We start from the raw sequence: 18591 nt of genomic DNA, 5'->3' as shown, positions 1-18591 counted from the left end.
TCAGACTGTAAGCACTACAAACATTGTAGATTCATGATGGATTAAGATCATTCAAGTATTACTATCAGACTAAAAGCTACGAACATTACAGTTTCAATCACATAACTACACACTACACACACTGCAGATTCATACTGGATTATTAAGTTGTTTTCAGTCTGTGCAGAAGTGATGTACAGCAGGAGCGTTTCTGGAAATGCTTCTGGAGCTCAGGAGACGCTGGCCGAGCGACTGCGCACTGCTTTAACAGATCTTTTCAGGTGGCAGCCGAGCTCTCTGTGCCAAACTCTAACTCTGTACGGGTGTTTTCTTCATTACCTTCAGGGTCAACCAGGAGTTATGGGGCCTCAGGGGGAGCCAGGAATGGAGGGGTACACCGTGAGTTACATTTACTTCCTTTTAAAATACACATACACACACAAAACACATGTACATATGTCTCACCTTTACAGTTACTTAAACATTTGGGGTAATTTTTTTGTAATTGTATCATGAACCTGAGGGAGAGATCCCTTAACACAGATTGATAGAACAGAGACACTTTCTCTCTCTCTCTGGCACCCTTATCATTTTATTGATTTGAATACTCCTAACTACTTTTTACTGACTTACTGAAGCACAAAATTGGTTTGGTAACCTCACTGAGCTTTGAACTTCATAGCCAGTAACAATACAGAAGCTTTATGGGAGAGTGATGCGAAAGAAGGTATGCAAAAGCACACCTCAGGTGACTCTGTTTGTGGCGTGCTTTTGCAGAAATGGCTTCTTTCTCATCACTCTCCCATACAGCTTCTCCTTGTGCAAAGTGCGCTGTATTGTTGACCGATGCACAGTGACACCACCTGCAACAAGATGATGCTGCAGCTCTTTGGAGGTGGTCTGTGGATTGTCTGTTCTTGACTGTTCTCACCATTCTTCTTCTCTGCCTTTCTGATATTTTTCTTGGCCTGACACTTCTGGGCTTAACAAGAACTGTCCCTGTGCTCTTCCATTTCCTTACTATGTTCCTCACAGTGGAAACTGACAGGCTAAATCTCTGAGACGACTTTTTGTATCCTTCCCCTGAACAACTATGTTGAACAATCTTTGTTTTTAGATCATTTGAGAGTTGTTTTGATGAGCCCATGATGCCACTCTTCAGAGGAGATCCAAATAGGAGAACAACTTGCAATTGGCCACCTTAAATACCTTTTCTCATGATTGGATACACCTGGCTATGAAGTTCAAAGCTCAATGAGGTTACCAAACCAATTTTGTGCTTCAGTAAGTCAGTAAAAAGTAGTTAGGAGTATTCAAATCAATAAAATAATAAGGGTGCCCGTACTTTTGCACCGGTAAAATTTTGGTTTAATGCATATTTTCTGTTAGTACAATAAACCTCATTTCAATCCTGAAATATTACTGTGTCCATCAGTTATTAGATATATCAAACTGAAATGGCTGTTGCAAACACCCAAATATTTAGAACTAAAAATGATTAAGATTAATAGGGGTGCCCAAACTTTTTCTTATGACTGTATATACTCAAACTATAATCTGCCCTGCCTAACGCACAGATTTTGGTCTTTGATTTTGGTGCGGTTTACTTGTTTTCCTCCGACCCAACTATAAAATATACTTATTTTAAATGATCTAAACTGCTGATAAGGTGCAGTTTAATCTGATGTATAATATACTGCTATGAACAAACACTGTCTCTGCTGCTTCATGCTGTTTACACATGCAGTAATGTGCTGTGTTCACTGCTTGCAGCCGTGCTGCACATCCTATTGAAAACACTGTTTTATCCCCCCCAGTTCCTACGCCAATGATTAAGAGGTGTGTCCCAATACTGTTGTCTATACTGTTGTTATATATAGTGTATCTGACCCAGAGCTTGCAAGCCATAAATGCTGATGCAACAGCCCTGAATGTGCTGTTTCACTGCAGGCTGCTGTAACTTTACGGAGTCTGATCTGCATTCTTTACTGAGTGAATCCTCCTCTTCTTTCATTTCCCTCATCATTCTTTCCTTTACACTTAGCTTCAGGCCTCTTCTGAAAGGATTACATGTCAGTGTTTAAAGAGGCGGCGTATAGACGACACTCACACACACACTGCATGTATATGCATGCAACAGCAGCATTCGCTTGTTTATAAAATGTTCCCCTCTCTCTGACATTAGGGTCACATTGGAAAGCCTGGTCCATCTGGACCCCCAGGACCTAAAGGTGAAAAGGTAATTATCAAAATGTGTTGTTTGTGTTTAGAAGTCTAAAGCTAGTTATATAAAGACCATTTTTAGTATGAATAGTATTTATTTATTACAGTAATAGATAACACTTTACTATATGGGTACATTAATGTCTCAACTAGTTATTAATTGACACTAGTTCGTACAATATTAATCATTACAGATTTTTAAATGATGTCTCCATTCATTATTATTTACTATATTCTTAAGCATTTTATTTTAATGTTTTATCATAAGTACTGATATTTGTGACTATTATTGTAAAGTGTTATCCATAATAATCCATAATGTATTGATAAAGGATAATTTGCTAGTTAATATTATTAACATGCAAATTACAAATCGATTTTCCATCTCAGGCATAAAATCCCTATTTATGTTATTAACTTTATTAAGAGCCATATTTTTAATAATTAAAACTTTTAATGTTGACAAATTTCTGGTCTAACACATCAATTAAATATTAATTAGTTATTTAATATAATTTCTTATTTGCGTTATTAGTTTAAAACCCTTTTTGATTGGCATAACAGGGTGGTAAGTTGTGTTTGACGCACCTCGTCTAATGTCACGTGGAATAGCAAGAGATAAACAACATAAGAGATTGTCAGGAGTTGCCTTTTATTATTTTGGATGCTCCAAACTGTCAAATGATGTCGCTGCCTTTTAGTGATGTAAATTAAAGCAACAGTACATAAATTACAGACAAAACAACTTAATGTAACCGGGTGGTAAGATTATATTTCAAACTACACTATGTCCGCATGCTAATCCCTTTTTATATATAAATATATGTTCTGTAATAATGGTCACACAAATTTAATAATATGATTACTGTATTTTTTTGGACTGTAAGGCACATATAAATTCCTTAAATTTTCCCAAAAATTGACAGTACACATTGCTAAATGGGGCTGGCTAAGCGCTTGCTAACCGTGGCTAGCTAAGTGCTTGCTAAACGGGGCTGGCTATGCGCTTGCTAACCGCGGATGCCTAAGAACTTACTAACCGTGGCTGGTTAGGCGCTTGCTAAACGGGGCTAGCTAGTGCTGCTAACCATGGCTGGTTAAGCGCTTGCTAATTGCGGCTGGCTAAATGCTTGCTAAACGTGGCTGGCTAAGCGCTTGCTAAATGGGGCTGGCAAGTGCTGCTAACTGGGGCTGGCTAAGCACTTGCTAAATATGGGCTGGTTAGTGCTGCTAACTGGAGCTGGCTAAGCGCTTGCTAACCACGGCTGGCTAAGCGCTTGCTAAATGGGGCTGGATAGTGCTGCTAACCGGGGCTGGCTAAGCGCTGCTAATTGGGGCTAGCGCTCACCCTTGGACAAAATATTGGAAACCCTTGCTCAGTTTAAGTATGCATTTTTACTTGTGTCGCTTAATGTAACTTATAATCTGATGCACCTTATGAATGACAATAGACCAGATAGACGTTAATTGAAAGTTTAATAAAAAAAAAAACATTATTAAAATATATTTGTTCATTTTCTTGTATATATTATGAAGAACACTTTGACTTAGTCTTAAGAACACTTGAATGAGTAGCTTTAAGCTTTGTAGGGGAGAAGAAGACTCTCTGACATTTTACTGTAATTTGACGGATTGGTAAAGATTTACTTTTAGGTAAAAAAAAAATAGGCAAAAATTCCTGACCTATCACACATACCAATCAATTTAAATATTAAAAATACAATACATTGTGATTACAGTTGTGTGCTCTTTCCCAGGGTTACCCAGGAGAGGACAGCAAGACTCCAGGACCCCCGGGGCCCTTAGGTGAACCAGTAGGTCTAGAGCTCCTTACACCTCCTCTTTCTGCCCTCATTACTGACATAATCAATCATACTTCACCTCCACTTGCTCTTCTCCATGCTTACTATCAATCCTAATTTAAACCACCTCCTCCTCCTCCTTCTCCCCCTCCTCTTCTTCTTCTTCCTCCTGCTCATCCTGCTCTCTGACATAACCAGTCATAACTTCTCTTTCCCCCTGAACTGAAATAATCAATCATATTGCATCTGCTGCTCCTGCTCTGCGGGGCTGTCTCTGAGTAAAGCCAGGCTCAGATGGGGTTAATTTTATATTTGGAGGTATTTAGAGGAGCAATATACTGTAATTATTCTGCAGAATATCTGTAATATATGACTCATTCACACATGATAAGAAACCATGGTATAAATGTATAAAATATGATGGGAGTGGCTACTTGATTTACGCCCTGACGGTACCTCTAATAGACGTAATGAGATTATAGTAATAGTAATAGCAACTTTTATACTGCAGAGCCCAATGGATACTAAGGCTGTGTAGTACCATTCAGTGCCGGATGGTAAATTTAGGATGCTGGCAACCGCACTCAGTCAGTGGCCCTAAGGCTGGCAATGGGCTAATCACACATTTATAAAGCTGTGTTAAAAGGCTAGAGACCCCGTTCTGACAACGCCACTACTGTGCCATTGGCATGCCAGAGTACGGGCTTGGATGGATGGATGGATGGATGGATGGATGGATGGATGGATGGATGGATGGATGGATGGATGGATGGATGGATGGATGGATGGATGGATGGATGGATGGATGGATGGATGGATGGATGGATGGATGGATGGATGGATGGATGGATGGATGGATGGATGGATGGATGGATGGATGGATGGATGGATGGATGGATCCTTTTCCACAGGCTTTATTGACCTGTGGTATCTGTATCATTAATTGATTAAACTTAAGTGCCTTCTCGAACACCTCCAGATTTCTTCTTCACAGGATATAACAGAATATTTACCCAGTTGTCTATTTGCACAGGATTAATATTAGGTTATTTTTAAGGCTTGTTTTAAAGATCGTAAAAGGTGGTGGAATTTTTACTGACACTGCAGTGTGCAGTCTGTAATGGGACTAAAATCACTGAGAAACTCTTAATAATAATATAATAATTACATTAACCCACATACCCAGCTAGTGTAAAACTAATCCCATCTGCACATGGCTTTAGATGACTATTAACTTTCTGAGAAACTATATTAAAATGAAGTCAAGAGCGCTGTATGGCTGATTAACTAATATTTTCTTTAATAATATTAATGATATTTTGATTGTCAGTGGTTAGAATTGCTTTGTTGTGTGTTTGTGTGTGTGGGCAGGGTCCTCCAGGTGAGAGAGGGGAGCGAGGAGAACCAGGGAACGACGGCTATCCGGTGAGTTCCTCCCGGAGACAGATATCATTTTAATAGCATACTAGGAGGAGTAATATAGGGAGTAATACAGTGCTATGGTGGAAAAATTCATTTTCAAACTGTGAACCAGCTCTGAGGGAGTTTTTATTTACCTATGTTGCTTACTTGGGGGTTTTGAAGTGTATGTTCAATGCTGCCACATTTCTGTAAAGCTGCTTTGCGACAACATCCATTGTAAAAAGCTCTAAATACACAAATTTGACTTGATTTGAGAAGTTGAGAAGTCAATTCTCTGACTAAACAAAATTAAATTACAGTAGACTACAGTCTACAGTAATTTTCACATCTGTTTACACTACACCCCTGGTCAATTTTTTTTTTTTCCTGTTAATTTTTGCCATTTAGGCTCTTCGGGTCCAGTGACATAACGAGACATAATGAGAATGTCTACAGCCTGTGTCTGTAGCAAAACAATGCTGGAACAGATCATATTACTGCACTACAGCACTCTCTGCTGCAGCATTTACACAATTACACACAGCGCATTCACACTATTATCATAATAACTAGAAAAAGACACAGAGAACTCTGTAACTATTAAAAGTAGAAGTTTTTTTTATTTAGAGAAATTACAGATATAGCCAAAGAGTGGTGAGTACTGTTTCCTACACCTTCAAAAGACTGTTGGAAACTGGAGAAAACTGGGACAGGAAGACGTCTGGCTGACCCACATAGCAACAGCGCCTTTATAAGTTTTAATAAGACTTAATAAGTCTCAGTTTCAGCAGTGAAGAGAAGAAATAGAGGTCTGGCAGGTGAAGTACAGTTCTAAAGTCATTACTAAGATGAGAAAATAAAAAGCAGCTTGTCTGGTTCATACAGCACCGCTACTGGACTACTTAATAAATATCCTGAAGCTTTTTAGCTTTTTTTTTCTTTATCAAAAATCTGATCGACCAGTCAGTAATAATTGATGGACATCTGTGTGTTTCAGGGTCACATTGGGATTCCTGGTGCTCGAGGGTCAGCAGGTCAGCAGGGGCTTCCGGTGAGTTCTATAAATACTTTATCTGCATTAAAATACAGTCTTACTGCGTGACCAGCAGCTGGTATTCTTTTTACTACAGTTACATACAGTACAGTGCAGCTTCACTTATGTGCAGTGCTCCCATTGCAGTGTACCATCAACATTACCCTAAAGCTGCAGTATTTACTTTATAATTTTTTTTTTTTTTCCCAGGGATCTCCTGGAGAGCTCGGAGAGGCCGGACACAAAGGGGAGAAAGGAACTCCGGTGAGTTCTTACTTATACTTCTTTATTTCTGCTTATTAAGAGAGAGAATTAAGAGAGAAAGATCATTTAATGAGAGAAAAAGAGAGAGAGCGAGAAAGAGAATGCAGGAACGGAGGAACAGAAGAAGGCGGGAAGTTAATTTCTGTTTTTTTTTTGTTTTGTTTTTTTACTCATTTTTCTCGGCCACCCAGACTGACGCTAATGGAACTCTACTTCAAAGCATTGTTGTGAATTTCTCCGTCGGCTCTGTTTCCTCTGTCAGTGTGCCAAAACTGCTCTCCAGCAGCACATCCCCCCCCTCACCCTCACTATTACCCTCACTATTATTTCGGTAAAACTTTACAAAAAGGGTCGTAATTAACAGTACTTTCTACATAATTAACATTTAGTAATGTCTCAATTAATTATTCATTCACATATGCTTAAGATTGTTGTAAATAATGACAATTCAAGGCCTAACTGTGTTTTTTGCACTATAAAATACACTTAAAATCCTTTAAATGAATTTTATTAGTCAGTTTGTAGTGCAGAGGCATTAGCATTATCTGCTAACTGCAGTGCTAGCTCGTTTGCCACTCAGAAGCGAGTATATTGGATTGTGGTCTGCATGTTTACAGTGTTAAAAGAGAAGCTACATGGGACGAACCACTAGCTGATATCTCCCTGGCTTACCTAAACACTCAGGGTTCCACAGTGTAGCGCCGTCTGGCGGCATTTACTAGCGCTGCTGCTAACTGCGGTTAGCATTGCTAAACTGGGGCTAGCGCTCACCCTTGGACAAAATACTGGAACTCTAAGCTTACTTAGTCTCAAAAAAATACAATTAAAAACTGTAATGATGAATAACGCTTAACTATTATAAATAAATTATTAGTTAAGAGGTTCTATTTTAAGTACTGTTAATTAATTTACCTTTATTATAAAGCGTTACTAATACTTCTGTTTCAAGTAGTCAAGAAAATAAAAAAAAAATATATATATATATGTTGACAGTTGAATTTTTCTATAGTACCGAAACTTGTGTATTTAGAGGAACACAAGGATATAGTGCTCTGCACGGCAGAACACACCTAAATAGATAAGAGTCCCAAAATATCTAAAATTAGCGTAATCTCTAAATATCAGTTTTGCTGTTTTTGCCATTTGTGAGCGATACAGGAGCTAAATCACTGCATGGTTTCTCCAACCACCAGAGGGCGCTCTTGAATGAGTCTAAAATAAATGCGTTCATATTGAGCACCTGAAGAAAATCAGTGTATAACTGTTTAATATTTTTATATTAAAAATGTCCTTATTTTCTTATTTTCACAGAACAATACTACGTGTTTGAGTACCACAGACACAGTTAAACTCCATTTAAAAACCTGTAATTCCATTATTATCAGCAGCAATGCCGCATCTTTACTGCCTAAACCCATTTACTGTTGAAAAACATAAATATACAGGTAAATGTTGTACTTTTTTAGTGAAATACTTTTTTCCTACATGCTATAATTAAAGTAATATACATGCAAAGTAGTTAGACATTATTTTAGTTTGAGTTTTTAACCATTTAGCTCCATTCACCCCCATTTATTGAGGACAAGCTTGTGGGCTCCCTCTAGAGGTTTAACAGTCATTTTCTCATATAGTTACTGATTAGGGGCTTGAATGTGTTACTGAAGAGGATAAAATACCCCTAAATGAACAACTACCAGGAATTATGGATTTATTGGTGTCAGTTTCACAGAATGTACCTACACCAATATTCTTCAGAGCAGGTTTACCGCACAGGTTTATTCATTAGATTATAGCGCCACCAAGTGGAATAATGAAGCAGTAATTCTAACTGGAGGAAGAGTCTTAGGAAGTTTAGAGCTCCTGTGTTTCAATAAAAATACCCATATTTGATGCAACATTTCAATAATGTATCACAAATGAAAATTATAAGATTTATCATAATATTAATATTATCAAGAGTTTATTATACTGTATTTTTCACCTTTAAATCCTTTAACTTTGCCTAAAATCTTTAGGCTGTCTTATAATTCGGTGTCCCTTATGTATGAATTTTACCAGTTAGGTTGTAAGGAGCAGTAAAACCGCTCCACTGGAGCAGTATTAGCATTAGCCGCTAACCGTGCTAAGCGCTAGCTCTTTTGCCCTTGTGCTGTGAGTATTATTGGCCTTTAGCCTGCCGCTAACCTCGGCTAGCACTGCTGAAGCAACATTAGCATTAACCACTAACCACACTAGCTCTTTCGCTTTGTCAAGGTGAGTATAGCAGACTGTATTCTGTGCGTTTACCGTGTTAAAACAAGCTAACCTATGTGGGAGGACCCGTTAGCTTTTATCGTTCTGGTTTACCAGGAACACTCAGGGTTCCTCAGTTTAGTGCAGTTTTCGGGCAGCATTAGCCGCTAACCCCAGCTAGCCTTAGTGGAAATCTGGAAATCTAAGCTTATTGTAAATAAACAGAAGAGCTTTACTCACCCAAATTAAAAGTTTTCAGAAGAGAAATGTGTGAAGATTAATATACAGCGCTCATTTGACTTTAAAAGAAAATGTTTTTTTAAGGATTAAAGTTGTTTACTTAGCTTAGCTTAGCTTTACAGGTCTAACCTGCTGAATTAGAAGAAAAACATGGCAACCATGTTCCTTACTAGTGTTGCATAATGCGCCTTATGCATAAAAATAAACCAGAAAAAAGACTTTTATTAACAGTGCGCCTTATAATCCGGGGTGCTTTATAGTGCAAAAAATATGATACATTTTCTTCAATCCAATCAGTGATAATTCTCTTTAAAACGATAATCAAAACCCGATCAAATTCATAAAAAATATAAAAAAATTAAATCTAAATACATCTCAAGTGAATATATATAATATATATATATATATATAGATAGTCTGAAACTCCTGAAAATTACGCTCGGATTTCATTGTTTTTATGTTTTCCTTGTGGGATCAAAATTGAAGAATTTTTTAGTTTATATATATATATATACTGAATATCACATGTCTGGTATCATGACATTTCTTTCTCTACCGGCAATCACAAAAGTATTCGTAACTCTTTACTCAATGAGTGCCGATATATTTACAAATACATTAACAAATGGACTTATTTAGGCTGATTTACAAACAGATCCTAATGTGTGTGAATTTTTTAGGGACTGCTGGGAAAAAAAGGTGCTCGAGGGCTGACAGGTTCACCTGGATTGGAGGTAACCAAATCAACACACACATCAATTATTAAGAATTGGTTACCATCACTTATTCATATATCTCCAATAATTGTGGTATCCACTATTAATTATTCAGTATATACACTGAACTGCTCAGTGTCTACTATTAGTTATTCAGTATCTACTATGTATTATTTTGTATCTATTATGAATTATTCACTATACACACTATGCTTTTAAAGTATTTGTTGTGAATCATTCATTATTCAGTATCTACTTAATAATGATTTAAAATGAATTATTCAATATTCAATATTTTCTGTACTATTTAGGATTTTTTAATTACACTATATAATGATTCAATGTCAATGTCTACTAGGAGTTGTTCAGCATGCACTGTAAATTATTCAGGATGCATCATTAATTATTGAGTATCTATCATAAATTACTTAATTTCCACTATGAATTATAGTACCTAATATTAATTGTTCGGTATACACTATAAATTATTCAGTGTCTTCTAAAAATGGTTTAGTTTCCAATATGAATTGTTTAGTATCTACCATAATTTACTCTACTACTACTACTACTACTGTAAATTGTTTAGTATCCATTTTAAATGTTCCAGTATCCACTATGAGTTATTTAGTATCTGAAATTAATTTCTCAGTATTCTGTATGAATTGACATACAGACTTAGTTTAAGTTATAAAAGTCAATTTTGTGTTTTGTGTTTCAGGGACCTGCTGGTTTGCCAGGGCCAAAAGGCATGATGGGATACCCAGGGCCTGATGGTCCTCCCGGTTCACAAGGATTACCAGGGCCGCCTGGTCTAATTGGACGCACAGTGAGTTTAACACACTCTGAAGCTTTTAATCCAGTATGAATTTGCAGTGTGCGTATTGTGTACAGTATGACAGGTTAAGAAGTGTGTGCTGTTACTTTTGTAAGTAGTGTTTCAGGCAGGGCTTTTTAAAAATCTATAATTATAGACAAGCCTGTCAGAATAGAGCTCATTAGCATATGAAGAACAGGAACACCTTAAAGGAACAGTAACAGAAACTGGTTTTATTTCTAAAACAATATAAATACTATGATCTGTAGGATAGGGTTCCTTTTTATACAGTGCCAGATACAGGATATCACTATTACAATATGAAGCATCACACACACACACACACACACACACACACACACACACACACACACACACACACAGAGGCTCTATAAAATTAAGGAGAGTTCGGAAACTTGTTGATTCAGCACGCATTCTATACTGTAACAGAGTGTGTGTGCGCGTGTGTGCGCGTGTGTGTGTGTGTGTGGCCAGCAGGTATTTGTCTTGGCATCTGAACCCCAGCTGTCTGTCAGTCTGTCCAATCTGTCTTATCATGAGCTGTAGGCGGAACACGCCTTTCTTCACTCACTCACACACACACACTACATATTTTTTCAAACATCACACATTCTTTTCATCTATGTATATCCTTCTAATATTTTCCTATAATTTGTAGTAGAACCTGTTAACAGATAACTCAGCTCCTCCCTGATCCCTATCTCTCACCCGCACGTTTCTGATTGGCTCCTGTTCTTATTGGCTGTTGTGTGTTTTTTGTCAGGGTCAGCGTGGGGCTCCAGGTTCAGAGGGGAGGGCGGGGCTTCCTGGGCTTCGTGGCGAGCTCGGGCAGCCCGGTCCAATCGGAGACGGAGGACCGGCTGGAGCACAGGTAGATCAAACCCACGAGAGACACATTCTCATATACTAGTCACAATATGACACAACACTGCTGTAGCTTCAGTGTGTCTGACCTGTGGTTGACCTGTGCTGTTCGCAGGGTGAGAGGGGTCTGCCAGGTGAGAGAGGGCCAGTGGGGGCCAAGGGATTGGAAGGAAGTTCCGGAGACCAGGGCAAGAAGGGAGAGTCTGGTGCCAAAGGACAACCGGTGAGAGTTGCATATGTTAAACTGCATACGTTACATAAACATAAACTCCAGATCACATTAGAGCAGATGTAGGTAACGTTACATACACATAAATACATAAATAAACTGTAAAAAGGAACCAAAAAATCTTATTCTAAAGAAATAGTAAATAATCAGATTTAGTTTGAAGATCAAATCTTGGTTCCATGTTTCTCCTGTGTAAGCTCATTTTAGAGGGGGTTTTAGGTGACAGCACCAAAAGAATGATAGAAAGATGGGTGAATTTATGCATGGTAGGGGTGTGCGATATGACTCTAAAATAATATCACAATATTTCATGGTATTTTTCCAATAACGATACTCATGGTGATATGACAAAAAACATAAATAAAAATACACTACTGCAACAAAATGAATATGTGATATGATGTATGGCACACCCCCTTACCGAGATATAAAAAAAATACTGATGCTAATAATGCACTCCATATATCTCCATATATCCAGGATTAAAGTAAAACAAATGATACTGGACAGATATAATCTGTCTCTAGTAAATATATAATAGGAAATGAGAACAGTGTGAATTTTTATCTTGCTAAAAACTGCAAAAAAGTAGCACCCTGACGTGATAAATAGGGGTGGGTGATATGGCACGATATATCAGGGTATAATATCGCTCACGATTAAAAAAAATGTTGGCGATATTATTGCATACGATATGATATGGCACACCCCAATTGGATGAGTGATCAAATGACAGACGGGCAGATAGTCCCATGGTTAGACAGATAGGCAGACAGAAGGACAGACAGATGGTTAGATTTACAGATGGGTGGGCGGACAGGTTGGTTGGATTAATGGATGGATAGATGGATGGAGTGATACAATTACACACACATGCATAAATACATAAAGAACTAGAGTTTACAGCTGGACCTCTTTCTTCTAACATATTCAGCTAGAAATTTCCATGAACGATGAGCCCCGGCTGTCACTCTTCAGCCAGGGCTAAATTTAGCATCTGAGTAGAGTAAACAGCTCCAGTCTGAGGGAAAATCCCAGCTTCAGGATGAGAGCCCTGCATCTGGCTGAACTCAGAGACCTTATGTAATAGACGGAGAGCGAGGGGGATATAGGGACAGTGCAGGGGTCAGTGTGGGTGGGGTCAGTGTTGGGGTAAGTGAGGGTGGAGTCAGGGAGGGTGGGGTAAGTGTAGGGGTCAGTGTGTTGGGGGTCAATAAGGGGGGGCAGTGTGTTGGGGGGTCAGGGAGGGTGGGGTAAGTGTTTGGGTCAGTGTGTTGGGGGGTCAATAAGGGGGGTGTCAATGAGAGTGAGATTAGTGTTTGGGTAAGTGGGGGTGGGGTAAGTGTAAGGGTCAGTGTGTTTGAGGTTGGTGAGAGTGGGGTAGGTGAAAGTGGGGTAAGTGTTTGGGTAAGTGTGTGGGGGGTTAGTGTGGGCAGGGTCACTGTTTGGGTAAGTGAGGGTGGGGTAAATGTAGGGGTCATTGGTTTGGGGTTGTCAATGAGGGTGGGGTAAGTAAAAGTGGGGTAAGTGTTTGGGTCAGTGAGGGTGGGATAAGTGTTGGGGTCAGTGAGAGTGGGGTAAGTGAAAATGGGGTTAGTGTTTGGGTAAGTGAGTGTGGGGTAAGTGTTAGGGTCAGTGTGTGGGGGTTAGTGATGGCGGGGTCACTGTTTGGGTAAGTGAGGGTGTTGGGAGGGTCAGTGAGTGTGGGATAAGTGAAAGTGAGGTTAGTGTTTGGGTAAGTGAGGGTGGGTAAGTGTTTGGGTAAGTGAGGGTGGGGTGAGTGTTAGGGTCAGTGTGTGGGGGGGTTAGTGAGGGTGGCGTCACTGTTTGGGTGAGTGAGGGTGTTGGGAGGGCAGTGAGGGTGGGGTAAGTGAATGTGGGGTAAGTGTTAGGGTCAGTGTGGGCGGGGTCACTGTTTGGGTAAGTTAGGGTGTTGGGGGGTCAGTGAGTGTGGGATAAGTGAAAGTGAGGTTAGTGTTTTGGTAAGTGAGGGTGGGGTTAGTGTTAGGGTCAATGTGTTGGGGGGTCAGTGAGGGTGGGGTAAGTGTTAGGGTCGGTTTGTTGGGGGGTCAGTGAGGGTGGGGTAAGTGTTAGGGTCGGTGTGTTGGGGATAGTGAGGGTGGGGTAAGCGTTAGGGTCAGTGTGTTGGGGATAGTGAGGGTGGGGTCAGTGTCTAGGTAAGTGAGGGTGTTGGGGGGTTCAGTGAGAGTGGGGTAAGTGAAAGTGTGGTTAGTGTTTGGGTAAGTGAGGGTGGGGTTAGTGTTAGGGTCATTGTGTTGGGGGGTCAGTGAGGGTGGGGTTAGTGTTAGGGTCAGTGTGTTGGGGGTCAGTGAGGGTGGGGTAAGTGGGGCAGAAAAGCTTCTGCTTTTTCTTACATAACACTGCAGGATATTGAAACTGACAGGAAGCCCACATTCCTGAGCTACTGACAGGTTATATCACCTTACTGTCTCTCTCACACACACGCACACGCACACACACACACACACACGCACACACACACATCACTAGTGTGTCTCTGTGTGTTTCTTGTTAAGCAGCCAGACTAAGAAGTTATTAAGCATTTTATTCACTTATTATTCTTGGGATGTGCAGTTCTGAAAACATAAACCCCATTAAAACCTACAGTTTGTTAGATTAGATCAGGACTTGATGAACAACATTTACTGGGGCAAAATCCTGGATTATTTTAGGATTGTATTGGGCTGAAATTTGCTAGGACGGCATGATCATAGTCTCATTGAGTGGCTTTATGTAGAACAGCCCTGTGGGACATATAGCGGCGTGAAAAAGTGTTTGCCCCATACATATTTCTTTTGTTTATACCTTTTTGTCATACTGATATTTTTCCGAATATCAAACAAACCTTAATGTCAGACATAGAGATAAGCTGAGTAAATATAAAAAGCATTTTAAAATTTTATATTTTTATTTATTAAAGAAAAGAAAACTATATGAACCAATCTAGGCCTTTGTAAACCTAATAACTTGCTAATGATCAAGCTTTACTGACAAATGGCAACAAGTCTTTCACATCTCTGTAGAGAAATGTTGGCCCTTTTTTCTTTGAAGAATTGTTTTAATTCATCCACACTAGAGGGTTTTTGGGTATGAACCACCTGTTTAAGATCATGCCACACCATCTCAATCAGACTTTGACTAGGCCACGCCAAAACCTTGTTTGTGAAGACTTGTTTGTGTGCTTTGGGTCATTGTCCTGCTGCAGAACCCAAAAACGTCTGAGCTTGAGGTCACAAACTGATGGCCAGACATTCTCAAGACTGTTTGGTAAACAGCAGAATTCCTGGTTCCATCTATTACAGCAAGTTGTTCAGGCCCTGAAGTAGCAAAGCAGCCTCAGATCATCACACTACCACCACCATGTTTTACAACTTATGAATTATGTGTTAGTTTTACGCCAGATGTAACGGAGCACACCTTACAAAAAGTTCCACTTTTGTCACATCAGTCCAAAGAATATTTACCCAAGGTCCTGGAGATTGATTATCAAGATGTTTTTTTGGCAAATGTAAAAAAATCCCTTGTGTTATTTTTGGTCAGCAGTGTTTTTTTGCCTTGTGTGAGATATCTCACATTGATAACTTTTCCCCCAGTCTCTTTCTTATTATTAAATTATTAACACTGAGCTTAACTGAGGCAAGTGAGAGCTGCAGTTCTTTAAATGTTGTTCTGGATTCTTTTGTGACCTCCTAGATGAGTTGCCCATGCTCTTTTGGAATATGTTATAAATGGATATATTTGTCTAATATTAAAGTTTGTTCGATCATTTAAAAAAAAGTAAGTATGACAAAATGCAAAAACAAAAGAAATCTGTAAGGGGGCAAATAATGTTTTATGCCACTGTAGACAGCTAAATAACCAAAGGAACAACCAACCACCACTCTTTACTCCCTGGGGAAAGATGGGAAACAATAGTAACTTTTTTAAATGTATAATTATCCCCTGTTTATGCCACCCACTCCGTAGTCCTCCCCATCACTAGTAAAATCCTCCAGTAATACATATAAACAATGACCCTGCACTGATGCATCAGCTAACAGAGGAATGTGCCAACCAACATTACACTTTAGAAGTGATGAAGTGAGAGAGCGCCCCCTACTGTACCCTTCCAGAGAGAGAGCATGACCTACTGTACTCTCTCAGACTCTGGCTGCTGATGAAAGTAGCACAACCTGGGATTCAAACTGGTGATCCTTAGATCCACTGGATCCTACAGTAACGTAGTTGAATGCTACAGTAACTTAGTACGTATAGTATATGTTTAAATATATTAAAAAGGCAAAGGTTTTCGTCAAAGGTTTTCTATTTTTTTTCATGCCTGCACTGTTCACTGTAAATTCAAAACTTTAAACGCAAAACTTTTATATACAGAACCCTGAGTTTAAAGGGTAACCTCAGCTACCTGCTGCTGTCGCTTATGTATGTGTGTGTTTTTTTTTTCTGCAGGGTGAAGCTGGAGATCCAGGAATTCTGGGACTGCAGGGTTTCCCAGGACCGAAGGTCAGTACACGTCCTTGTCTTAATAAAATTTATTTCACATTATATTACTCATTTTATCTCCATATTTAGCTGAGGCATTTTAGAAAATCAAAAAATATATTTTAAACAGAATAAGAACAGTCACCATCAACAACTCTATGTATCTGCAACTCTAGCTCAGCCATGTTTCCATCAAATGCCAATTTACACTGTCCAGCTGTAACATGTGCATGTCAGGGAAAAAAAAGTGAATATAAGAAATGATTAAACTGGAAAATATGATTTCTGTGTTGTGTGAGTTCTTATAAATATAATCTATTTTTGTCCATAAGGTTTAGGGAATTTAATTGGCCTAATCTTTAGGCTTAGATTGATTTATTAGGACTAACTAGGCAGGTCTGAAACTAATCTATCCTAAGCTGTGGATTTTTTCTGAACTTTAGCTGAAGTTTAGTTTAATTTAAGCAGCTTCTGGGATTGTTGTTGTTGAAATCAGTGTTATATGATGGCTGTTTTTCATGTGTTTTTGGGTTTATATTGAACAGGGGCCGAATGGAGATTTGGGCTTTAAAGGCATTCCTGGACCCAAAGGTCCTGTCGGCATACTGGTGAGTTATATATATAGTGTGCATGTACAGGGGTTGGACAGTGTAACTGAAACACCTGTCATTTTAGTGTGGGTTTAGGTTTCATGGCTAAATTGGAGCAGCCTGGTGGCCAATCTTTATTAACTGCACATGGCACCAGTAAGAGCTGTAAGAGTGTGAAGGTTCAATTAGCAGGGTAAGAGCACAGTTATGCTCAGAATATTGCAATGCACACTATAACATTATGGGTGACATACCAGAGTTCAAAAGAGGACAAATTGTTGGTGCACGTCTTGCTGGCGCATCTGTGACCAAGACAGCAAGTCTGTGATGTATCAAGAGCCACGGTATCCAGGGTAATGTCAGCATACCACCAAGAAGGACCAACCACATCCAACAGGATTAACTGTGGACGCTGTAAGAGGAAGCTGTCTGAAAGGGATGTTCGGGTGCTAACCCAGATTGTACCCAAAAAACATAAAACCACGGCTAATCAAATCACGGCAGAATTCAATGTGCACCTCAACTCTCCTGTTTCCACCAGAACTGTCCGTCACCACAATAAATTACCAGGTGTTTCAGTTTCATTGTCCAACCCGTATATTTTTCTTATTTCCTACTTAATATCTGTTCATTTCGTTTTTTGATTACACTTAATCTTTGTGTGTGTTTGTTTTAGGGTTTTACAGGTCCTGTTGGTCCAGGTGGAATGATTGGTCCAGACGGGGGACCTGTAAGTGACTGTGTGTTATGTGTGTTTGTTTGTTTTTTTGCGTATTTTTAATTAGGTTTGTTTTGGTAATAAATGTCTTATATATTTCTCAGGGTCCTCGAGGTTCAAAAGGAGAAACTGGAGAAATGGTAAGTTAACAAAAATATAAAAAACAGAACCACTTACTAAAAAAACAAATGGTAGTGGCTTAAAATGGATATGAAAAATGTATGGCTTGCACAAGTATTCATACCCCTTGAACTTTTTCACATTTGTCAACCACAAACTTAAATATATTTTATTAGGATTTAAAAAATAGACCAACACAAGGTAGCACATAATAACAATTTTTTTTTTACATTTTAATTAAATAAAATTCTGAAAAGTGTGACGTGCAAACATATCAATACTTGGTAAAGCCACCTTTGACTGCAATTACAGCTACAAGTATTTGGGGTTTATCTTTACCAGCTTTGCACATCTAGAGACTGAGATTTTTGCTCATTCTTCTTTATAAAACAGCTCAAGCTCAGCCAGGTTGGATGGAGAGCTTCTGTGAACAGCAATTTTCATGTCTTTCCACAGAAGCTCAATGGGATTTAAGTCAGGACTTTAACTGGGTCATTCTAAAAGATGAATATTCTTTAATCTAAACCATTCCACTGTAGCTTTGCCTGAATGTTTAGGGTCATCGTCTTGATGGAAGGTGAATCTCACTACACTAAACACTGCTAAACACTGCTCAAAATCTACTGAAGCATTCATGCAGAGGAACAAGTACAACTTTCTGGAATGATCATCTTAGATCATCTCATTCCCCAGACCTGAATATTATGAAAAAATTGCTTTATTATATATTTAACTGAAATTATTGATCTGAACAACCAATGATTTAAAAAGGAAAATAATGAAAATGATCAGGGGTGCCCAATTATTTTCACACCACTATATATATATATATATATATATATATA

At 38.9% G+C, this 18591-nt stretch overlaps 1 protein-coding gene across 1 annotated transcript in view; it reads left to right on the top strand.

Moving 5' to 3' along the window:
• LOC103023419 (collagen alpha-1(XXIV) chain) overlaps window positions 1-18591 on the top strand; it is a 193438-nt gene that overhangs the window by 159822 nt on the left and 15025 nt on the right. Inside the window, exons 40-53 of the mRNA XM_022677290.2 lie at window positions 325-378; window positions 2165-2218; window positions 3960-4016; window positions 5376-5429; window positions 6403-6456; window positions 6649-6702; window positions 9855-9908; window positions 10609-10716; window positions 11489-11596; window positions 11705-11812; window positions 16286-16339; window positions 16864-16926; window positions 17585-17638; window positions 17731-17766. Of these exons, the coding sequence (XP_022533011.2) occupies window positions 325-378; window positions 2165-2218; window positions 3960-4016; window positions 5376-5429; window positions 6403-6456; window positions 6649-6702; window positions 9855-9908; window positions 10609-10716; window positions 11489-11596; window positions 11705-11812; window positions 16286-16339; window positions 16864-16926; window positions 17585-17638; window positions 17731-17766 (912 nt within the window). The remainder of the gene's footprint in view (window positions 1-324; window positions 379-2164; window positions 2219-3959; window positions 4017-5375; window positions 5430-6402; window positions 6457-6648; window positions 6703-9854; window positions 9909-10608; window positions 10717-11488; window positions 11597-11704; window positions 11813-16285; window positions 16340-16863; window positions 16927-17584; window positions 17639-17730; window positions 17767-18591) is intronic.

Source organism: Astyanax mexicanus, chromosome 13 (assembly GCF_023375975.1).
Source record: "Astyanax mexicanus isolate ESR-SI-001 chromosome 13, AstMex3_surface, whole genome shotgun sequence".
In the NCBI taxonomy this organism is placed as follows: Eukaryota; Metazoa; Chordata; class Actinopteri; order Characiformes; family Acestrorhamphidae; genus Astyanax; species Astyanax mexicanus.
The sequence above is the reverse complement of the archived record's forward strand: the minus strand, read 5'-3'. Positions and strand labels throughout refer to the sequence as shown.